We start from the raw sequence: 24939 nt of genomic DNA on the forward strand, positions 1-24939 counted from the left end.
ATTTTAGGTTATTGAATTTTCTAGTGTTGGACGATTAAGAAAGGCAATGCAAATATTCATTTCCATGATTTTGATAGTGCCTAGAAACCTGAGCAGAAGAAAGTATACGATATTGAATTTCTGACATAACTGAAGTTGTACATGCATTACTGGACTTGCAATCTTCAAGAAATGATATGGTGGGAACATTTCAAATGAAAAGTGGTGATTTGACTTGGAATTTTGCAAGCAGTTGAAAGTGATTAACAATTAAACCGTTCGACAAGAATTTCAAATTACGTTAATGAAATTATAACTGTAGAATCAATTTTCAGGCGGTCTTGTTGAGTTGGTTGTAATTGCTGGAAAATACTCTCTGTGTTGGCATTTTGAACTGCATAATATGTTTTCATCCAAATAAATTATCTCCAATATCTACATTCATTTATTTCCACAAATAACATTATTCATGTAAGTGAGATGATAGAATGAAATTTTCTAGACATAAGTTCTTGTAAAATCTTCATCAAACGACACCAACATGTTCAGGAAAGTTTTGGAGGAACTCGAGCACAATCAATAATCCCATAATTATTCACTACCTTCACAAATATATCGATTCGGTAGTTAGATTCGCTTATTCCAAGGGGGTAATCACTTCCGAAATCGATGTACTTTTGAAGGCCGAAATCCCGAAATCATCGTCGAAATCCCGAAATCATCATTCGAAATCCCGAAATCCTCACCGAAATCCCGCAATCATCACCGAAATCCTCAGTTGTAATTTAACTAGTGCGATGAAAATTATCGAAAATTTTTGGTAAATATGCCCGAATGCAAGTTAAGTTGAAAAAGAGCACGAGTGCGCGGAGCGCTCGAGTGCCTTTTACAGTTTAACTTGCATGAGAGCAGATTTGTCAAAAATTATCGATTCAAGAAGGATGGATCCTTTTATAAAGAAAGTGTGGTGAAAACAATGTGGAACGTGACAGCAAAACTTGTTCAGGAAAAATATTGCGAAGATTTCGGCATTACAATAGATCCATTTAATGATGTGAGATTTAAATCGGCTATGGGTGCACGAGATGCTGCGCGCAAAATATTACAAATGAACCCGGAAAAGAGAAAAGAAAGCTCATCGGCTTTTACTCACAAAGAATTGCTGCAAATTTTGAAGCTTTACGATGAAAACAATCCGGAGGGTCTGCAGAAAAAATCTCATATCTTATGAGCTAGCATTTCGAGGAGGTGAGGCAGCCAACTGTTTGACGGATTTCTTTCAAGAAGAGAAGTTTAATGATGGAACTAGCACAAATAGAATAGAATATAATCCAGTGTTTTCGAAAACCTGCCGAGGAGGAGGCCGCAGACTAACAGACAGTAAATGGTTAATCAGAAACACTACTAATGAAGACATCTGCCCCGTTAGGTTCGTCAAATTAACAGTTTCTTATTGAATTTTTCTTATCAAACCTTTTTTTCTTTAAGATTAATTATTATTATTATTATTAATTCCCAAAAAGAGTAGGGGTTATACCCATAAACTCAAAAATACAAAATAAAATGGAATGCTCCAATACATAAATAAGACAACTCGCACAAAACAAGTGTGTCTTACTTTACCAGTTAATTAATGATACCTCGCACTTATGTTCACAGTCACTTGAAAAGTCATTTGAAAAGTCAATTCTGGTTCTGAACGAGCAGATCGAGTCGATTTTTGAACGTATTCACCGAGTTGGCACCAACCACACTATGTGGAAGACGATTCCATCCATCGAAAACTCTGTTGGAGAGAAACACTTGACGCTGTGTAGTCCTAAAATTCTCCTTGGCCAGTTTGAAGGCATGGCCGCGGAGTTGTGTGCTACTTCTTCTATAGATGTGATCGAGATTCACGCCAAAAAGCCCATGCAATGCTCGATACGTAACAATAAGATCTCCTCTATCTCGTCGATCTCCAAAGGTTTGGAGATTCATCAGTCTCAAACGAGCGTGATAGTCTGGCCTTATCTTCCCAAAAGGAATCCTTGTGTTCCAACGCTGCACAGACTCGAGACTTTTAAGAGAAGCACACCACACTGGTCCAGCATACTCCATCAAAGGGCGCACATAGCTGCAATAAAGTGTCCTACAAGTTTCCAAGCTGCAGCCCCGAAAGGATCTCTGTATCATGTAGGTCATCTGTCTGGCTTTTGTTGCAACAGCCGCCACGTGGCGAGACCAGCTCAGATCATTAGAAACTATGACGCCCAGATCATTATAGTAGTCAACGGGGCTCAAGCGATGACCATCGACCACATACTGGTAACGCGGATTATTTCTACCCAGATGTAAGACGTGGCATTTGCTGGGGTTCAGTGGCAGCAACCAACTTCGACACCACTCGTCCACAGCCCGCAGATCGTCCTGCAGAGCATTCGACGCATGGTTATAGATTTTGGTGTCGTCTGCAAAAAGTGCGCTTGGAGATTTCAGTAGTCGAGGTAAATCAGACGTATAAAACAAAAAGAGAATGGGACCCAGAACTGATCCCTGCGGGACACCACTGGACATGAAAATATCTTCCGATGAATAAACATCTCCCACTCTCACTCGAAATGATCTACCAGATAGGAAGGCTCTGATCCACGCAAGCAAATCGCCTCTTATGCCAAGGTGATGTAGTTTAGACAAAAGACGACGATGTGGGACCCTGTCAAAAGCCTTGGAGAAATCCAAATACAGGACATCCACAGGAATACTCCGATCCAAAGAGAGAGTCCAATCGTTCAGACAGCTCAGCAAGTTTGTCATGGTGGAACGACCAGGAACAAACCCATGTTGTTCGCGGGGTATGATATCATGTATCAACGCGAAGTGGAGAAGCTGATCAGTCACAATTCTCTCCAAGATCTTGCATACAGAGGAGGTAAGACTTATGGGTCGATAATTATTTGGCGAGAACTTATCTACTATTATACAAAAAACTTTTGTCAAAACGAGGATCTAACGTGAAGACGAACCGTCTGTTTCTTACACCGAATCGAGAATGGCAAAATAATAATATATGGTTCAAGAATATCCCAGTTGGCAGAAACGAGATCGCAAAATGGACAAAGCTGTCTGTCCAAAAAGCAGGTCTCGATAGCGAAGAGTTCAAATTTACAAACCATTCTCACCGAGCAACTGCCGTAAGCCATCTAGCCAAGATTGGGGTAAACGAAAACCAGCTAACGAAAATGACATGGAAATGTCAGTTCAATAAAACCTTATTTACAACTCGATAAAGAGTTTCACGAGGAAATAATAAGGAAAATGAGAAACAGTGAAAACAACGAGTTTATTGTTTCTTCAGTTTCAACTTCTGCTTCAAGTAACGTTGTTTCTGACCAACAACATACTTCGACTGGTTCAATCATAAATTTCAATAATTGCGTTTTTATTTGTGAAAATTTCAATAACTAGGTCTAGGTTCAACAGTTTTCATGTTACTCTTATAAGTAAAAACGTTCATAATTACGTCTGCATTTATTTTAAAGGACCTGATAATTTTGCACAAGTGCGAATTATCGATAATTTGCACTAATGCAAAATTATCGCCTAATTGTATGCTCATTGGCTAAAACAACAATCAAAAATTAGTAGGAACATTGTTGTCTGTCAAATTTGACAGATGAATAAAATTTTCGCCGAAATCGCATTTCTCGCAATCAATAGAGTCTGCGCACTGACCTATTCAGTCTCGTGCATGCTGTCCATGCTCTACGTTTGCGTTGTATATTCATAGGTTACGTAACACTTTACCGCGATTTCTCTATTTCTTGAGTGAATGAAGTGAAAATAATAATTAGAAAAAGTGTGAACTGGTGTGAACTATTTATGAAGTAAGTACATATTTACAATTTAGTATTTCCAATCATTCTATTCTATCTAATGGATCAATTTTTTGTCGGTATTGAAAATGAGTGATGGATATTCACAAATACGAATTATCATCAATGCGAAAAAAAATTTTGTACTGAAATAAGTGTAATATAGGTATTTCCATACTTATATACAGGAACAAGATTTTCGGCTTATATTTTTCATGTCAAAATAAGTCGCATTACTTCGTTAACGATATACTGAGAGTTAAAAATGTTATTCAGTTTTGAATGGTTTTAAAAATATCAAGATCCCCAGAATGCGTTTTACGAGGCGTCGATTTGCGTCATCTAGTTTGCCGAGTGATTTCGAAAATGTACAGGGAGATAACATTTTATTTAATTATTTCGGTTTGTGATCTAAATTACCAGATTTCTTAAATATAACCTGAAAAATAAGAAACCCAACGATACTTGATATTTAATGAAACAATATGTATATCCGCAACGAAGTATTTACGGATACAAAAACATTGACGTTCAAAGAAATTCATTATAATGTTTACAAGAGGTGATTGAAAAAATATAACTTACATAATTATTTCAGAAAATAAAAAATGAAAGACACAGAGCTGAGCAAAATTTTGGAAAGAATAGGTCAAGAAGAATTTCAGTTACCAATTTGCGTTTCAAAACTTTTGAATTATGCCGGCTACAACAATGTTCCTGCGTTAGCGTCATTAACCGAAGAAGATTTCAAAGAAATAGAACTATTTGCAAAAAATTCATTGGACAAAATATTGAAGGAAGATGAAAAAAAAGAAATTTTCGGAATATTTTCAGAAAACATGGAACTGTTTAGAATACAACCAGGACATAAAAAACTTTTACAAATTTTATCAGAGCATTACAAAAAATATTTCCAGGGAAAAAAACAGCCTAAGAAAGAACAATGGTTAGAACCATAACGAGTAACGAATGTTACTCATAATAAAAGAAAATTGTTTTCTGAGGATTATGGTTCATCTTCGAGCTCACTCAAAGCCGCAAAGACGGGAAACCAATTCGAAACCATCCAAATTACCGATAATGATAAAGAAATATCACATATTAAAAAAATAGTCAAATCCTACCAAATCAATTATTTGAATACCATAACTGACCGAAAACTAATAGACGACTGTTTACGTGAATTGGAAAATTTACAAGTGGATATTCAAATGAATTGTGCTCGTATTCATTGCATCATGTGTCCATTTGTTTGTAGAGCATATTCCGTTTCAGACAGAGGGACGAAAAAATGGGTGTTGTCAAATGTAAATCGACATTTCAAAACTCATTTTACCCCTCCAAAAAACAAAAAAGGAGCAAGCTCTTTAATCAGACAAAATCTTGTTAATAATTCAAAACCTGAAAGAACAATCCTCGATTTTCTACGAAAAATAAACGTGGATGAAAATAGTTCTGCAACTTCACTCCACGAAGATAATAATCACCCGAATATAGCTCTGGCCCAGGATTTGACTGAAAAAATGAAAATACACCAGAACATTGTATTTCATCCTAACAAAGTACCATCTAAGTCGGAGAGCGTTATCACTAAACGTCAACTAACATTTGATCCAAATCAAACTAAAATAGATGAATTTTATTCTCTTTGCAGTAGAATTGAAGAACATCTCAGCCAAAATGAAAGTTCCACTGGAAACCCTTTTTTATCGGCCATAAATATCGTTAATGATTGTGTGACAAAGAAATCTGTGAAACCAAAGAACTGTTGAGTTATGCAGCTATGAATAATAAAAATACTGCAGGAAAAAGTGGAAATAGATATTCCGAGCAACTGAAACAACTGTCCTTGTACCTATTTCTAATATGCGGACGTTTAGCTTACGAAACACTTTATATAAACTTGCCGGGTAGCTTACCCTCAATAAGCACAGTTACAAGAGTGTTATCCCAATGTAATAGATTTTTAGAAGGCGAAGTAGCGATGACGGATCTAAAAAAATTTTTGCAAAAAAGAAACTATCCTCCATATGTTTTTATAAGTGAGGACCAAACTGCAGTCGTGAAAAGAATTCGTTACGATTCTGTGACGAATCAACTGGTTGGATGTGTTCCACATATCAATATGTCAAACGGATTCCCAAAAAACAATCAATTCAAAGTCAACACCGTTTCTGATATAAAAAATATAATTGAGTATAAAGAACTGTCGATAAATGCCTACCATGGCTCAACCATTGGTAGATGTTTAACTATTTTTGGTTCGAACAATAAATTTAATAGCGAGTCTGTAACGAAAAGATGGCAACACCTTCTGGAAGAAGATAAACAGAATGATATCGTGGTGATGGGATTTTCTAGCGACGGCGATACGCGTTGCCTCAAAGCAATGGAAATTATTGCTGGGTTGCCAACTGATGAAATAATGAATACTCGTTAGCTCTCTCTCCATATTTCAAGATGAGAAAAAATTGAAATTTTAATTTCTCGTATAGGTAGCAAGAAATACTCGTAAAAAATTTGAACTGATTCACAAAGCACAATTCTGAAACTTTTAAGGTATATATCGCAAAGCTGTGCGTTTTCACCACTACATATCTATACATAGTGGTCCTTCCTCAAAAGGTGATTAATTTTCATTTTAGGCCAAATACTCTATCAACGATCCAGTCGTGATTCAAGATACTGTTCACATAGCTACCAAAATTAAAACTAGGCTTCTTAAACCTGATACTGTATTACCTATGGGGAAATATTTTGTTTCTAAGCAGCATTTGTCTGCTCTAATTCAAGAGGTTACTAAGGACAAACATCATTTGACTGCTTATGATTTAGAAGGTAAATGAGGAAATCGTTGTATCGCTTGAAATTTTCAATCAGAAGATTGTTAAGAAAAAAAAATAATATTTTTCAATCCTTTAAAATTAAAAAAAATTTATATTATTTCTAGGGAAAGATAAAATGAATTTTGAAAGCATAAATAAGTTGAGCGATAATCGCGTTCTTGAGCTTCCAAAAGATAGAGAAGATGCAACAGGAACTCGATATCTGTTGAAAATCACCAGATATATCTTAGATGCATTTTTGATAAAATCTCTGAGTAATGAAAATCGAGTTTACAATATATGGTATGTTGTGTTTTTCCTTCGAATTTGGAGATATTGGCTCAAAGAGATTATAAAAGAGAAGAAAGAGTTTTCTTTAAAAGAGAATTGGTTGACTTCTAATTCCTATACAGGCATTGAATTGAATGCTCATGGTTTGTTGATCTTGCTGGTAAAGTGTCATGAAAAAAGTGAACAGTTTTTACCCTGGTTGTACAGTAGTCAACCTTGTGAGAAATTTTTTCGGCAAACACGATCAATGACGACAACTAACTCGACCATTGTTAATTTTGACATGTTGGACCTACTTTACCGAAGAAACCGTATCCAAGCCATTGATGATATAGTTGCAGATTCAGGTAATCACAGAAATATTTGAGAAAACAGATCATTCACGAAAAATGTTAAAATTGGTTATCATTTGTAACAATAATCTTTCTTTTTGAAGGGAAAAATCGCTGACGAAAATTTGTACACTAGCATTCCATAGGAATCTCTAGAAATTCTATAGGAATCTCTAGAAATTCTATAGTAATCCCTAGGAATTCCATAGGAATCCCAAACTTTTGTACGCCATAATTCCTTAGCCGTTTCCTTCTCTTTCTTCTTTCACTTTTTACATTTTTATACAAATTGAAAGACGTCATTTGCATTGCACATACGTTTTAATGCATGTACATATCCATCGAATAGAAATGTTTATATGCAATTCCTATTATATTATTTATCATGATTTTTTAGATGATAGTTTCGTATTTGCGAGAGAAAAAAATTCGAAAATGGGAACTTCATCAAGGTCAGAGGCGACTCATAGAACCACGAGTCTAATTGAACTAAGGATAATTTTAGAACAGGCCGAAAAAGATGCTATAATGGATACATCAGCTGTGGGAATGCTTTTAAGAGAACATAGTTTGAAGGAAGCGTTAGCCACAGTTTCTTTAACCCTACATTACTCGCGTGGTCTACGATTGTAGACCATACCTATTCGAACGATGTTCTTCAGTAAACTATATCAAATGCTCGTTCTGCGCTTCAATAGCTGTTGAGAATATCAGTATTCATACAATCATTGAGCGTTTGACACTATCACCGAGCTGTAATCGGAGTAAATCAATCGATAATACGACTGGTCTACGATTGTTGTCCGCGCGACCGTTCACGTTACAATTTTCGGTTCCAGTCACAGTAGCTGAAAGCCGTTTTTTTATTGTTAAACTGGAAACCAGTATGTCTGATGCTAAAAACAGGCGTATTCAGACCAGTAAGGATCCTGCGGTCTGGCAGAAATGGTTTAATGAACTTCCAAGTGAATTCGAAAACTCATCTGATGAAAATGATTATGATGATGAGGGCGATGATTATGAAGATGAAGATGCGGTTGAAGAGAGTAACCACGATACAGATTCTGAGCTGGAAGTATCAAAGGATGACGAACTTTCAGACGAAGAAGAGAATTCAAGCTCAAGCCACCTGTCTGGCTATTATATAGGAAAAGACAAAATTACCAAATGGCGGAAGAATCCGCCTAACTTGCAAGTTAGTTTACCTTCACATAATATTGTGAAACACCTACCAGGCACTAAGGGAAATGCTCGTAATGCGACAACACCAATCGAGTGTCTAAAATTGTTTATAAATGGAATCATTGTGCGTATCATAACAATATCAACGAATATTTACATCGACAATATTCAAAACAGATTTCAAAGAGTTCGAGATGGGTGAAAAACGAATGAGAGAGAAATGAGTGCCTTCATAGGAATTTTGTTTCTTATTGGAACTTTTAGGAGTTCAAGAAAAAATTTGAAAAAAAATTGGGACAATTCTAGGGGAAGTGGTATTGAATCCTGTTATCTCCCAATGAGTGAGAACAGATTCAGGTTCCTTCTGAGATGTGTGAGGTTCGACAATGTGGAGACCAGAAATGAAAGAAGAGAGCTTGACAAATTGGCCCCTATTAGGGAACTTTTTGAGAATTTCTTAGTGAATTTTCAAGCGAATTTCATTCCAAGCGAGTTCCTTACGGTTGATGAACAACTCTTGGCTTTCAGAGGCAGATGTGGTTTCAAACAGTTTATACCGAGCAAGCCTGCTAAATATGGAATAAAAATGTTCGCTCTAGTTGATGCCAAAACATCGTATACAATGAATTTGGAAACTTATGTTGGGCTCCAGCCAGAGGGCCCTTATAAACTGAATAATTCAGGTGAAGAAATTGTTCTTCGATTGGTACAACCAATTGCTGGCACCAATCGTAATGTTACTGGAGACAATTGGTTCAGTAGTGTACCGCTAGTAGAAAAACTCCTGAGACACCATAAGCTAACATATATCGGTACACTACGAAGAAATAAACGAAAAATTCCACCAGAGTTCCTACCGCACAAGAAAACAGAAGAAAAGTCCTCCATTTTTGGTTTCAAAGAAGAATGTACCCTCGTTTCCTACTGTCCCAAGAAAAACAAGTCAGTGCTATTATTGCCATCTATGCATCTATGCATATTGAATACGCTTTATGCGTATTCAAAGCGAATCATCCTAGACAAACTGTATCTCGAAGTGAATTTTTAGAAAAATGTGCATGGGAACTGATCAAACCGCAAATCGAGTTCCGATCAACAATTCTGCAATTACCCGTAGAAATTAGGTGACGCGCCCGACATCTGCTAGGTGTAAGTGAGGTCTTACCCGCTCCCCCAAACAGGCCACAAAATTATGTTGGACGCTGCTTTGTATGCCCCAGATCCGATAACAAATCCACACGAAAATATTGCTACAAATGCAATAGGTACACGTGTAAAAATCACATGAAGGAAATATGTGTCACTTGTATGGCTGAATAAAGCCCACCATTTTTTGTCACCCAGATTTTTGTAACTATTGTTGTTATGTTTTTGTATAATGATTTTTCTGATTATATGCACCTTCGTTTCTTTTCCTATACATTTTATTAACTACTGAGTCGATTTATTTTTGAAAGAATGTGAAAAATATAGACTCATTACAAATAAATGTTGAAATCTGAGACATTGAAGTTTTCTCGATTTCCTCTCAAAGGGAAGCATTATTTTATCACAAAGTTTCAATTATATGAATAACAAGTGGTCAAATAAACGATATCATCATAGATAATCTTTGAAACATATCAACGTAATATTTAAAGTTAAAATAAATATGGTCTACACTTGTAGACCACGCGAGTAAATACGATCTAAAAGAGGGCGCGACTAACGCAGGGTTAAGAAGAAAATACGAGGAAAGAGAAAATTTGGATCTTTATATGTCAATGACCTCTGACGAAGATACCGAGGAAGAAACTGTTTCGGATTTCGAAACTGGGCGGTCATTGAATTTAGAAGATGCAAATGAGATCGGAGTGGAGCTGGATATATTCCGTACTTTCAGTTCCTTAGAAATAAAGGATTACACGACAAAAAATGCGCATGAGGATGCAACATTTTTGAGGGTCCCTGTAAACGGAAAATCATTCGAAATCATTCGAAATCATCCGAAATCATCCGAAATCATTCGCAATAATTCGAAATCATCCAAAATCTTCCGAAATCATTCGCAATCATCCGAAATCTCAGAAATCAACCGAAATCATTTTGATTTCCGAAATCGATGTACATTTTTCACAGAGTGACAATTTACCTGCGGATAATCTACGCCACTGCTAACCACACCAGTTCTGACAATATAGCTTGACATAAGCGTCCAATGACGTCACAATTTTCCCGACGAACTGGTGACCTGCGCCTCCTTTCCTATATCTCCTTGATTAAAAGTAGCATTTGCAAACATATTGACAAAGTAAATATGAGTCTAGAGTGCAACTTGTGTTACCGAGATTAGCAGACGTATATATAAAAATCTGTTTTTTGATTAATACGAGCGCGTTCATTGTGTATTATGGACAGTGAAAACAATAATATGAATTGGGAAAGTGATTCTAGGACGGATCCGCCTGATTCCGGAGGAAACTCAGATTTGGATGAGTATCGTAAAACACTTCATGATAATAAATATTCGACACCACATTTATTATCACAATCTTTGAATTTATTACTCGATAAAGACATCGTTGCTGTAGAGAATAAAATAAAACCTAATCATTCATCTAACTCACAAATGAATAAAATTAATGAGAATCAAATTTCTGATAAAACTTCAAATACAATACCATCTTCTAGCGTATTGAACCCACAAACAAATGAAATATACGAGAACCAAAACAAAAATACCGTCCCAGCTAAGATAAGAATTAAATCTTTCGATTTAATAGATGTAGATGTATTTAAAATATATATTGAGGGTATAGATGGGAATATCGGCTCTTTACATCCAATGAGCTAAGGACAATTAATACATAGCCAAAACAAAACAATTCTTGCAGGTATAATTGGTATCGATAAATTGGGAAGAAATAGACTATGCATTGAAATGCGTTCAGCTCTTAGTGCGAACAGGCTAATAGATTCGGAAATTTTGAAATCGAAAAATTTTGAAGCATACATTCCTCAATTCCTGTCACGAAGAGTTGGAGTAATCAGAAATGTAGCTGTTGACATCACAGAAAATGAAATATTTGAGAATTTGTGTATACTCGGAAATGAGTCTATTAAAGTTTTAGAAATTAAAAGAATGAGAAAACGGCTAAGAGATGAAAACAACAAACAGACTGAAAACACTCGCCCTCTACCAATGATTTTAGTCATATTTAAGGGTCAAGTGCTACCAGAAAAAGTCTCTATTTTCAAAGTGGCTTGTCGAGTAGAACCGTACGTTCAGAGAGTTATACAATGTTATCATTGTTTACGTTTAAAAAAATTATGACATTTGAAAATATCTCGTATAAAGAAGCCCAAACCAAGGAAAACACCAGCTATGCATCAGTTACGAGAGGCGATTCAGAAAAAACACATAACAATAACATAAGCGTCACGAAAAAACGTAGGATAACACAAACATAATTTATTCCTAAGGGCGCATTTATACCAAACGAGCATTATTCGCGAACAGTCTTTGCAAACAGTAGTCATCCGCGCCGAACAGAGTTCGCAAACCCTGTTTTCGAACGTTTCAGAGAGCTTGAGCTCATTTCGCCACATGCCGGACACTAAACGAATTCATAAATAAAGTGTTTATGATTCAGTCGAACATAAAGTAATGTTTCATTATAAGGCACTGTTTGCGAACAATGCACGCAATATGCACAGGCGGTGTAAACACTCATCGACGCCGAATAAAGTTTACGAAGCCTGTTTCAAAACGTTTTAAAAAGCTCGATCCCGTTCCGTCTCATGTCGGTAAACCGACGAATCATCAAAGGGATTCGGATTTCCTTGCACATCTGGCGTCATATCATAGAAAACACCTGTAGACCGTGATAAGTTATTGGGTCTTGGTAGTTAATTTATTTTGAATTTTGGTGAGATCTCTTGAATCGTGATTTCATAATTAATTAATTCTTTTGAAATGGAGTCCATTTACGATGGCTTCACAGACAGACGGTAATAATTTTCGATATTGATGGTTTTGAAATTCGGTAAAGGTACATGAGACTTCCATAAGAATCTCCTCTAGCCAAAAATCGAAGTATTAGTGCCAGTCTAACCGACGCTGGAATGCTCTCTCGATAATTGGTGTCTTTCTTGACACTTTTTTCTCAATTTTGGCGAGTAATATATTAAAGTCCGATAATGATATGCGGCAGAAATTTCTAATTCCGTTTCGTCCGCTCTCAAGTCATCTAGCAGCTGGGTATAATTTCTTTCTTTCAGAAAAGAATTCACCCAGGTTGTTCGTCTCCTCCTTTGGCGTCTCTATCATTTGAGAGAGTATTACTATAGATACAGTAGAAATTGCAATTTTATATAATGAGGGCGCCATGTCGGTGCACTTCAGAAGGTCCTTTCGTTTGCATAAAAAGTGTAGCACTTTTCTACACTCGATTTTAGTATTCGTTCGCTGATTGAATTTACACCAATGTAGAAATGTAGAAATATTGACAGTTGTCGTTAATGCGAATGCGCACCATTAGTTTATTTGAAATCAAACGTTGCCCAATGCTCCCAACTCATATGTCAATCATAGTTTTCGTCGGATAAAATTGAGCAATAAATAAATTTCATTCCATAAACAAATGTATTTTTAGACTCATGCGAGATTTCTCAGGACTAAAATACATGGATATCGTGATATTTGGGTAATTTGTCAGAAAATCCAAACAATGATTTGATAAGCTTCATGGAAAATAATATAGATCTGTTCAGGCAGGGACGGAGTTGTCTTGGCTTTGTGCGGAGATTAGAAATACTTTGTTTTGTGTCGACTGTCATTACCGTGTTTACGTTCTTCTTTCGGCGTTTTCGATTTGGATAGTTGTGCTTTTGATAGACAATGAACTGTGTAGTGTTGTGGTGTACGAACAAAGGGAAGATTCCTGGAGTTAATTATTTTTGGTAGGTACATGATTTCTGTTATAAACCAACCTTCGGTTTCGTTAGTTCTACTTTTAATTTTCTTATGTTGAACCTCTCTCGAGAAGCCTTATCATTTTCAGCATCACAAAAAAGAGGAGTGATGCTTGGTTGAGGGCTTTAGGAAGGAGTCCCATCGAAGGATTTGTGAGTGAGAAAAATGTAATTTGCAGCCAACATTTTTCTCCAGAAGATATATGTATTGAAGGTAAAAGAGTGACATTGAGAAAGAATGCGGTTCCCAAACTCTATTTGCGAAAAAATTCAGCAAGGAAGGTAAGGAGTATTGGTGAACCACTTCTGCTGCTCGAGCATTAACTAGCAACAATTCATGTTTGTTACTACAATCCCAATGAATATTGATGGTACATTTATGTAGCCTCCATAAGAACCGAAACCTTCCACTAATGGTTGGTTACACAGAGTTTCTAAGAATTAAGACAAAAAAACAATCGCATTGGCGTTCACGAAATCGCCGTCTGCCGATGAGTTTGGTTCTTTCCTTAGGTGTGAGTTCTTAAGAACCCTGTATGAACCTACCATTAGAAATTGTATCAGAAGAGTCCAAAACTAGTTGAAGAATAGAGGAGTTTATACAGCATTCCGAAAAACTGAGACCCTAAGAACTATAACTAGAAACTTGATCCACTTTCGACTAAGAACTAATTAAGTAGTTAGGAGAACTAAGGTAAGCATTCAATTTTAAACACCCTGTTGAATATTTATATATAATATATAATATATTAATTATATTTCATTGGAGAAAAAGGGAATACTTCTGGATACGCCCGTTTTTGCACTTTGGAGACTACAGAAAGGTAAGACCCAATGAATTATTAACACTGCATTGATATGGCCGATACGAAAATTCATACTACAAAATGAATTCCTGGATTTCACTAACATGCCACTATCTTACCTTTGTCCAGCATAGCATGTTACCGTAATAGCAAAAAACATGTCTAGGTAAAATAACCCATGGGAGTGAAAATCATGTAATTCCTTAGTAGTTGTAGTTGTAATTTGTTCAAGTGTAAATCAGAGTATTTGAATAGCGTTGTGGTGGAATAAAAATTGGAGTGCAAATATAACTTGCCACAAAAAAGAATACCTGTAATATTGGATTTTTACCCCAAAAAAAAATCATGATTAAATCAGTGGTTTTCTTGATAGAAATATTGAATACAACTGATGTTATTGCAGGTCACCTATTAGTAGCACCATTTCCTCAACAGCAAGTCGCAAAAGAAGTCGCGAAGATATTTCAACAATAAGCGATGGTCCTACGAGCAAAATAAAAATGGCTAGACAGGACAACGGAATCCCAGAAACCTATAGGTTGGTATTGATAGTATTCTATCTGGATGAAATTTTAAGATATTACTGAATGATTTTGATGCGAAAAAGTTTATGTTCATTATAGGACGAGCTGGAGAACTCCAATATTAGATTACGTTTCATTTGGTTCCGATTGTTTCATTGATATTTAACGATATTAAATAATTCTGAAACAGTATTAATTTTCAGTGTGATTACTTCAGAACTTCTTCATGAAGTAGAAAAGGCTAATGTTAGGAAAACTGTTGCACAAAAAAAAATGAAAAGCATGAAAGAGAAAGTTCAACGGTTGAAAAGAAAAGTTACTAACGTAAAACAATTGTTATGGGCTGTGAAAAAAAACTGGCTTTTCGAGAATGGACTTCAGTGGATGACAAAGTCGGTCAATACTGGACTACCGTTCTCTTTATTGAAAAGATCCTCAGATGTTCAAAAGAAAAAATCGCAGGGAAAACAATATAAACATTCATACGGAGAAGACATCAAAACATTCGCAATGACTTTACAATTTCTATCATCAAAGGCTTATTTAGAAATACCTTTGATCTTGCTCATCCAGCACCCTCAACCATCCGAAAATGGCTGAGCAAGGTTAATTGCGAGCCTGGATTCTGCGAGAATTCCTTCACTACCCTGAATGTCCTTGTCGCTGAAAATAAGGAGAAAAAGAAAGACACTTTATGTTACCTTATGCTCGATGAAATGGCAATAAAAAAACAAATCGATTTGAGAGACATGAAAACGTGGGGGTATGAAGATTTTGGAACCGGTATCAAAGATGATTGATTCACGCAAATGTGCCACTGAAGCATTAGTTCTAATGGTGGTCTCCTTACAGGGTAACTGGAAATTACCCATAGCATATTTTTTCATAAATTTAATGACGGGTACTAAAAAAGCGAACATTACAAAAGAGGCCTTGATAAAATTGCATGAAGTTGGATTGAAAGTAGTATCGGTTACTTGTGATGGACCTTCAGCTAACATTACAATGGCGGAGAAACTTGGTGGGAGTATTCGAAATTTGAATAAACTCAAAACATGTTTCCGACACCCAATGACGAAGGATAAGGTGTTCATAATTTTTGATGCATGCCACATGCTCAAATTAGTTAGAAATAATTGGGCAAGTTGTGGAATATTCCTAAATAACAAAGGGGAAAAAATTAACTTTGACTTTATTAATAAACTACACATGGTTCAAGAAGAAGAATATTGTCATTTCGGAAATAAAATTGGGATAAACCATATCAATTGGATGTCCCAAAAAATGAAAGTTAGTTCTGAATATCTATAAGTGGATTCCTATCAATTCAACTCGTACTTTAGGTGAATTTAGCTGCGCAGACATACTAAGTTCCAGTGTTGCAAACGCCTTGGAATTTCTATCCAAGGATATAAAACATCCAGACTTCGTAGATGCAGGCCCAATAATAGAATTTATAAGAAAAATTGATAGGTTATTTGACTTAATGAATTCAAGAAATCCATTTGCAAAAGGCTACAAAACACCGTTGAAAAAAATTAATGTTTCTTTTTGGATGCCACTTTTAGAAGAGGCTTTTACTTATTTGAAGTCGTTGAAACACGTGGGTGGACAATATCTGCATGTTTCAAAAAATATGACACCGATTATTGGCCTTTGTACTACAATACAATCAATATTAGGAATTTTTTATGAATATGCCAAGAAAGAAAATTCGCCCTTAGAATATTTGCTGACCTACAAGTTCAGCCAAGACCATCTAGAATTATTTTTCTGTAGCGTTCGGTGAGAAAGTTCTTATTTTACACACATCAATCTTTAATATGATTCTAATTCACAAATTTCCATGCAAATCTGGGATTCTACTCCAGGACTACTGCAGGACAAACGCCAGCAAGCCGGCTGTAAGAATATTTATTGACTCGCTGAATATGTCCGAATAGTCTTATTTCATGCATTTTTTCTGGTTGTTTTGATTCTTTCAGTTTTATACGGCTCATACCATATACATTTTATGTCCTTTTGCTTACCCATGTCCAAGTGCTGAAATTGATGTTATATCTTCTTTTCTCTTCATTTTTCAGGGGACGGAATGGTTGGGATAATAATCCTACAGCATATCAATTCTACTACACTTTCAGAAGACTCTGCCTCAACATTGATTTGAAGGTATTAAAAGGTAATTGCGATATATTAGATAATACAAAAATGCTCACTTCCTCTACCTCAATTGCGAAACGAAATGTGTCCCCAGAGCTGGATCTGGGTGATATGGCAATTATTAAAAAATATAATATCGATTATAATGAGCTGGTCATAGAAGATGATGAATTTATATATATAGTTGATATTCTACCATCCCTGTCACTGTTGAATGAAAATGTAGTAGTTCACATAGCCGGATATGTTGTACGGTCAATTTATAAACAAATTAAATGCACCGAATGTCTCGATTCATTGGAAGAGTCGGATTATAAATCAATCGATCGCCAACAATTCATATTATTGCGTAGGAAGGATAGAGGTGGACTTATAAAACCATCCAAAGATGTCATTCAGGTTTGTATGTACACAGAAAAAAAATTCGGCAACATAACCAATAACCTAATGCCGACTGAAAAGAATTTCTTGGACACCTTTATTATGCAGGCTTCATTGTTCTTGGTTCAGCAAAGAAATATATTCAAATGTTTGGAAGACCATGTATTCGATACTTCCCCGTATGAATTGAATCACACAATGAAGTTGATTCGATTAATTGTAAGAATTTACTCAAAAATAAGATTTTTTCAAAATTGCAAAACGACAGAGTGATCTTATTAGAGGAGAATTAAAAAGAAAAAAATTGAGTAAACTGATATTATTTTACAACCAATAATTATATTCAGTACTATGGGTTTACTGTTTGTCTTTGTATAAGAATAAACAATACCTCAAATTTCAGAATTATTTATTGGTTCTGCTGCCGGCCCCTCTCCTTCCGAATTCCTGCATGCAAACAATTGTACTTTTACATTTTCCATAAATACAGCATGGGAGCGCCTGTCATAAAAACTTCCTTTTCTATGTCGCCAAGGATCCCCACTATAATCAACGATAATCTAATCATATTAGGTACTATTCCAAGATTGAGTGAAAATCACCAATTATTTAAATTCACTTTAATCAATGAATCTAAATTGCAAATTTTACATTGATAACTCCCGTTTAGCTTCAACAATTGCATACTATTTTATTGAAGCCGATCCTGTCCAGAAATAAACTAATGGTGCGCATTCGCATTAACGACAACTGTCAATATTTCGCCGCATTTTCTAGCACTGCATTAGCATTCTAGAGTAAGTATATATATTATGATTTCTATGGTGTGAACACCTTCCATTCTGAGTTTTAAACGTTCGAAAACATTTCAAAACGTTCGAAAACCTTAACACAACTGTAACTCATCCCAATGAAACTATCGATGAATCAAACGTGACTGAATTTATAACAAGAATGGTGAATAAATTAGTTCAGAAAAAAATGATCAATGGTAACTCGACAGAACTCACAAATTATATAAGATCTAGAATGAGTAGCGGATTTATTAACAAAACTAATTCAATAAAAGAAGCAAATAATCAAAATTGATACCACAATGACCCATAACGTTGCTGATAATAACTCGCCACAAACTATTGATATAATTCAATGGAATGCCCGCTCGCTGGTATCGAACAAATATCCATTTTTGAAATGTGTTGAAGACAATTCTATCAATATAGCTCTTATCTCTGAAACCTGGTTCAAACCTCATGTTAATTATTCTTTTAAAGGTTTCAAAATCGAACGATAGAGAGCACGGAAAAGGCGGTGCTGCTATTTTGATTAGGAATAACATCAAGTGCAAAACTTTCTCCCTCAGCTTTATTCCAAATGGAGTTCTTGCAACGGCAATCGAATTGCCCTAAAATGGTAATGAAAGAATATTTTTGATTACTTTATACGCTAAGCCTAGGCTACATACATCGACAATATCTTGGGACCAATTTTTCGCCAATCTGCCAACCCCTTTTCTCATTGGAGGGGATTTCAATTCTCATCATATGAGCTGGGGAAATTCGTTCAATGACTGTGAAGGAAAAGAATTGATGCAGGCAATAGAAAACAATAATATTCGTATACCCAATGATGGAAAGCCTAGAAGGCCTACTTCTGTTGATATAACACTTTCTTCTCCTAGTTTTGCCTTAAAATTCACATGGGATTGATTTAATGATACGATGGGATCTAATCTCTACTCAATTAATATTCATACCCTGGATGTTGAGATTGAAATCATACATGTTCAAGGATCTAAGAAATGGAATATAAAAGGCGCTGACTGGCAAAGATACTCTGAAAAAGTAGACGAACAGCTTGATAAGTTTGAAGATATGACTACTATAATAATAATATGTTTATTGATCCTCTAAGACATAACATACATGTGTAGGACAAGTCGAAAAAAGAAAACAGAAAAATTACTCGACTTGAAAAACAAATAATTGCCGATAATATTCAGCAACAGTATAAAAACATTCCTCAATCAATTTAGCCTTAACCTTCTTTTTAAATTCCTTGAGTTCAAGAGATTTAACACATTTTGGTAAATGTTTAAATAATTTGATACACTGTTATTTTGGTGAATATTCCAATCTGGTTTTCTTATGTTTGGGGATATGGAATAGTTCCCCATTTCTAGTGTTATAGCTGTGAAAGCTAGAGAGTTTTATGAAGTCTTTCTCATTCTCCTTGAAATACACCAATCAATTAAAAATATATGAACAAGCCACTGTTAAAATCACACTCTCAACAAATGTCGGACGACAAGAGGTTCTGGGATGAATATTAAAAATCATTCGTATGATTCTTTTCAGAATTAAGAATACTCTATCAACATCAGTGGAGTTTCCCCAGAGCATGATGTTATAGGATAGATGGCTGTAGACTAGACTATAATAAACGTTGATAATAGGTCCTTTCGTCTGCATAAAAAGTGTAGCACTTTTCTACCCTCGATTTTAGTATTCGGTTGCTGATTGAATTTACACCAGTGTAGAGGAGGTGTAGTTTATCTACCTACATCTCCTTTTGACTATGTGTAGATAAACTACACTTCCTCTGCACTGGTGTAAATCAAATGGAGCGTAGAAAAGTGCTACACTTTTTATGCAAACGAAAGGACCTAGTAGCTCTTAGAGAAAGTGAGCTTTCGACACTATTTATTGCATAGTAATAGTACGAGATCCCGCTGCAGAATCACTACGTTCATTACGTACAGAGCCAAACACACATTTTTACATACGTTTATGGATAGGAGAATACACTGATAACACCGCAGTCTGTCTAAAGTGGCCGCAAGTAATTTTAATTAAATTAATGTTAATCAATATTCGAAGAGAAATTTCGTTCACTCCGTATTGAAATAAAATATCATCCACATCATAGCAATGCATGTAGAGAATACTAAAATCTATGGCTGCCGTTGCACACTTGGCCGTAACTACCTCGCAGCCAGGTGTAAGCAGGTAACATTTCGATGTATTTCTACGTTCATAACGTACACGGATGTTTTTGATATCAAATTAAAGCTAATTTTTTTTCGAATATGATGATATATGGCTGCCTGTGAAAAAATGGCCGCAAGTTAGGTCTGCCATCTGTTGAAAACGCGAGATATCCGAAATAAAGTAAGAGAGAGTTCGACTGATTCTACACCTTCGGGTTTTTACCGTCGGGTTTTTACCCGATGTTCCGAGTTACACTGATATAATGGGATCTTTCACACGTGTTCCGGTTTAGTTTCGCACCGGAAAACAACCGGATTGCACTTTCGGCGGCGCTTATCGCCGCGAGATTTCCACCATACGGATAAAACCCGATGAATAATTTTTCATCCTGTTGTTTTCCGCTAAAAACTCGACGAAAACACCCGTGGTGTGAAAAGAGCAAGATTCTTGAGTATTCATTGGGAAGACAATTTTTGTGCTTCAATATTGGGGAACAAAAAAATATTACTGTTGGAGAGCAATGTTCTTCATATTGTTCTGTTGGAAATATTGTTGTAAAAAATGAAGAAGTTGAGCTTGAATGTAAACATGAGGAAGCCGACACAAGAATTGTATATCACGTGAGCAAAATAACGGAAAATTCTAAAATTTTGGTGAGAGCAGCAGACACTGATGTACTTGTTATTTTATTAGGTAATTTGCACAAATTTCCTAATTTACAAATTTGGTTGGCAAATACTACATCAAAGAGAGGTAAAGGATATGATGAAATCTGTATAAATTGTACAGATTTATGGAAGCAATTAGGCCTATCTGTATGTCTTGCGCTTCCAGCATTCCATGCTTTTACTGGCAGTGATTATACAGCCGCTTTTTTCAACAAAGGAAAAGTCCGACCTTTCAATTTATTTTTGTTGCATCAAAAAATTCAACAAGTCTTCGCGACGTTAATTGACCCGAACGACATCTTTGAACGGACAAAATAGAAAGTATTCAAGAATTTACATGCCGGATGTATGGAATAAACAATTGCCAAAGCGTTAACACTGGACGTTTAATTATGTTCAACAAGATGTATGCGGCAAATGAGAACAACGAAAAATTCATTAAAAAAATCAAATCATTGAAACAAAAGATGCTACGGACTATTTTTGTCAATTCGATGTGGCTCAATGCTACTGAGTACGACTGAAACCAACATGGTTTCTGGGAAGTTCAACTCCCATACAGGTTGAAAATGTATTACGTACCTCAGCTAACAAATCTTCAGATGATGAAGATGAGTCTGATTGCGACGACGATCATGACAACTGCGATTATAAAAGCAGCGAGGAATCGGAGGAAAATGTAATATACTGATTTGAAATATCACTTGATTCAAGTGATACTTAGTGAATGAACAAGTTTTTGTTATAAAATAAATCTCTTTATACTTTAAGATTTTTTCATAGTATCCATTAGGTAATTATAATTTCGGATTAAAAGTCGTTTCTACTATTGTTTAAACCCCTTGCTAAAAACCCCATCTATCGACGCACAGAACACAACTGATTCTCCGAACTCGCACAAGCTTACGGAGCTTCTGAGGGGTACTTCGGTACCTATGGAGAATCAGGATAATATAAATATGAATATATATAAATATGAATATGCGCAATGGCTTAAATACTCACACGGCTAGTATACACATTCCTAATCTAACGAGTGGCGTTGCGCGCCATCTCTTTCACTATATTTCGGATATCTCGCGTTTTCAACAGATGGCAGACCTAACTTGCGGCCATTTTTTCACAGGCAGCCATATATCATCATATTCGAAAAAAAAATAGCTTTAATTTGATATCAAAAACGTACACGTTATGAACGTAGAAATACATCGAAATAGGGGAGAATAGATGGCGCTGCGAACTGTATAGTTCGTTGTAAGGTCGGGTCCCAGTTATCTTCAAATTCCTGCTGAAAAATTAGTCGATAATTATTGAAAATATTAACAAAGTGTTTACAAGTGTTCCATTCGTCATGGGCAGGACAAAAAGTGAAGACGTCTCCTCGGAAAAACAGTCTCTTGAGATCAAAAGACTCAATGAGCGAATTGAGGAAATGGCTGCCAATTTCAAAATGGAGCTGAAGAGTATCAAAAAGAACCTGAAGGAGAAGGCTGAGACTTCGTCTGTTAACGAAGAGGGTAGCAATTTAGTATCCCTCAATGGACGATTCCGTGAATTTGAGGAGCGAGTTGTAAATGAGTTAATTCAGATTAAAAAGGATGTCAACAGTTTGAATCATGCAATCGAGATATCCAAAAATTATATTAATCGCAATAGTCTTTTTATTCATGGTGTTGACGAAGGTGGTGATCTACAAACGAATATTGTGAGTTTGATTCAAAAAATGGGAATTCCCTTTGATAAAAATAATATAAACAGTTGCCACCGTATGGGGCGCAATGATGTAAACAAGGCGAAGCTGCGACTGGTAGTTGTATCTTTTTGTCAGAGATGGATTCGTGATCTTGTATTTCATAATAAGAAACATTTCAAAGGAAAAATGATAATAATAACGGAACTTTTAACAGCACAAAGTGCTAAGTTGTTCAAAACAGTGAGAGTTCATTTTAAAGACTCAGCCTGGACTAAAAATGGAGTGATTTTTGTGTTGAGTGGAAATGATAAGGTTCCTATTAGATCGGAGATCGACCTGAATGATATTATGAGGGTACAGTCGGTAAATTAAATGCAAATATTTGTGTTCATTATTGTATGTTATTTGAATTCTCGGTTTGTTATGTGGAATAATGTTCTTTCTTTATCAGTGCCTCCTTATATAATGTTACACAATTATGTGATTAATTGGAGTGCAGCATCTGTTTATATTTCTATAATTTTCGTTCGACCATAGGAGTTTATTGTTGCATGTTATTCGAGTCTACAGATTGTATTACATGATAACTTTTTTACATTGGGTACCTGCTTATTTATTGTTGATTTCCAATTATGAGGTTTATTTGAATGCGGAGATTGTTTATATTGTATTGTATATACGCACAAAATATAGATGTTTTATATCTTATATGGCAGAGTCGTGGTTAGCTTTTGTGTTCGTAAGGTAAATTTGCCTGTTTAATGTTGAGCTTTGATCGCCTGATTTGATATTTCATTATTTTCATTGAAGTTAATATACCTCGGGGCCCGATTAGAGATAACTTCGACATTGATTGTATTAATTGATATGATATATTTGTATCTATGTATTCGATTTGATTTCTTTTTTTGTTTTTTATTTGTTGTGATCATGCTGGACTTTTTTTTCATTATATATTGTCGCGCGTCGTGTTTGGGGGTTTTTAATTTTGATGGCGGTGGATAGTGGTGTTGCGCACGCGAGCGCCGGTGCTCTTTTTATTGGACATTTAAACGTCCGATCTCTGAATGAGTTGGTTGGGTATGTCAGTCATCACAATTTTGATATTCTCTGTGTAACTGAAACTTGGCTTTCCCCACAGAATGAGTCTAATCAATTCGATATTTCTGGATATAACTTTTTGCATAAGGATAGAGATGGCAGAGGGGGCGGAGTTGGAATATATGTCAGTAAGCGATTTAATTGCAGAGTTGTAAGTGTTGATGTTGAATTTGAAGGTGCTGAGTTCATAAGTCTCAATGTTAACATAGGGAGTAAAAAATTACTCGTCATTAGTTTATACCGGCCACCTTCAGGAGTTTTAAATAGTTTTCTAGATTCTTTCGAGGATTTTTTGACTGCGTTATGTCCCGTGTTATGACCATATTGTTTTGGCTGGAGATTTCAATGTTGATATTTTGGGAGGGACTGGACATTCGGACAAACTTCTTGGTATTCTGAATGTTTTCGATCTTGTACAGCATATTGCTGAAACTACTCATTACACAAGTAGTGGCTCATCAAGTCTAATAGATCTTATGATATCTGATAAAATGTTACCTGTCCTTGATCATGCATCGTTGCCCATTTCCGAGTGCTTGTCTAATCACTGCTTAACTTATGTAAGTTTCCAGATTCCTACTAGACACGTGAATGTTAGAAAGTTTGTCGAATATAGAAATTATGATGGCATTGTTCATGAAGATTTTGAAAGAGACGCTGTGGGTTTGAGATGGGATCGAATCTACTATGAAAGAAATATCGATGTGAAATTGAATATCTTTTACGATAATATACATATTCTGCTGAATACACAAGCCCCCAAATTAAAGAAACAGGTTTTTGACGGACCTTTCATGCCCTGGCTGACGTCAAATATTGAACATATGATAAGGATTCGTGATAGGGCCCACCGTGATTACTTGAAGTTCCGAACTGAAGCTAAGTTGAATTATTATAGGCGATTAAGAAATTATACCAAGCATGCTATTGGCCGTGAGAAGGCAGCATATTTCAATGGAGTTTCTAATTCGACGGGAAAAAATTTTTGGAATCACATGGAAAAACTTAATTTGACATCAAATACGTCCTCCGCCATTCCGTCGGTCCTTGCTACTGCCGATGAAATAAATAAACACTTTTCGAATGCTTACAGTACTCCAAGTACCGTTTCTCATAGCAGAATTAATTTTTACAACAAGAATAGGCATCCATCCGTCACGGGTTTTTTTTTTTTTTTTTTTTTTTTTTATAGCAGGGGGA

General features: G+C 35.7%; 3 protein-coding genes across 3 annotated transcripts; all 3 read left to right on the forward strand.

Annotated features, from left to right (window-relative positions):
* Nucleotides 1–6466: 6466 nt before the first annotated feature.
* On the forward strand, nt 6467–7914 carry LOC123307068. Its single transcript, XM_044889271.1, has 3 exons — nt 6467–6671; nt 6784–7296; nt 7679–7914. Exons 1-3 carry the CDS (start codon nt 6578–6580, stop codon nt 7912–7914), a joined length of 843 nt encoding a protein of 280 aa, XP_044745206.1. The 5' UTR covers nt 6467–6577.
* An 840-nt stretch (nt 7915–8754) lies between these two features.
* LOC123307069 (piggyBac transposable element-derived protein 4-like) lies at nt 8755–14637 on the forward strand. The gene is made up of 3 exons (XM_044889272.1): nt 8755–9405; nt 13506–13698; nt 14626–14637. Exons 1-3 carry the CDS (start codon nt 8801–8803, stop codon nt 14635–14637), a joined length of 810 nt encoding a protein of 269 aa, XP_044745207.1. The 5' UTR covers nt 8755–8800.
* Nucleotides 14143–21636, forward strand: LOC123307070. The gene is made up of 4 exons (XM_044889273.1): nt 14143–14240; nt 14626–14760; nt 16831–17449; nt 21508–21636. The coding sequence occupies exons 2-4, from the start codon at nt 14723–14725 to the stop codon at nt 21634–21636; spliced, it is 786 nt and encodes a 261-aa protein (XP_044745208.1). The 5' UTR covers nt 14143–14240; nt 14626–14722.
* Nucleotides 21637–24939: the final 3303 nt, after the last annotated feature.

The sequence above is a fragment of the Coccinella septempunctata genome, chromosome 2 (assembly GCF_907165205.1).
Source record: "Coccinella septempunctata chromosome 2, icCocSept1.1, whole genome shotgun sequence".
NCBI classification, from domain to species: Eukaryota; Metazoa; Arthropoda; class Insecta; order Coleoptera; family Coccinellidae; genus Coccinella; species Coccinella septempunctata.

What these genes read in the sequence shown, in the direction of transcription:
- LOC123307068 (XM_044889271.1), top strand. Translation starts at nt 6,578, where the DNA reads ATGGGGAAATATTTTGTTTCTAAGCAGCATTTGTCTGCTCTAATTCAA. An exon ending in GACTGCTTATGATTTAGAAG is followed by an intron (nt 6,672 to 6,783) that starts GTAAATGAGGAA and finishes TATTATTTCTAG; the next exon opens with GGAAAGATAAAATGAATTTT. An exon ending in TGATATAGTTGCAGATTCAG is followed by an intron (nt 7,297 to 7,678) that starts GTAATCACAGAA and finishes ATGATTTTTTAG; the next exon opens with ATGATAGTTTCGTATTTGCG.
- LOC123307069 (XM_044889272.1), top strand. Translation starts at nt 8,801, where the DNA reads ATGAGTGAGAACAGATTCAGGTTCCTTCTGAGATGTGTGAGGTTCGAC. An exon ending in TACTGTCCCAAGAAAAACAA is followed by an intron (nt 9,406 to 13,505) that starts GTCAGTGCTATT and finishes TATCATTTTCAG; the next exon opens with CATCACAAAAAAGAGGAGTG.
- LOC123307070 (XM_044889273.1), top strand. Translation starts at nt 14,723, where the DNA reads ATGGCTAGACAGGACAACGGAATCCCAGAAACCTATAG. An exon ending in GGAATCCCAGAAACCTATAG is followed by an intron (nt 14,761 to 16,830) that starts GTTGGTATTGAT and finishes TTCATTTTTCAG; the next exon opens with GGGACGGAATGGTTGGGATA. An exon ending in TCAAATGTTTGGAAGACCAT is followed by an intron (nt 17,450 to 21,507) that starts GTATTCGATACT and finishes ACTCCCATACAG; the next exon opens with GTTGAAAATGTATTACGTAC.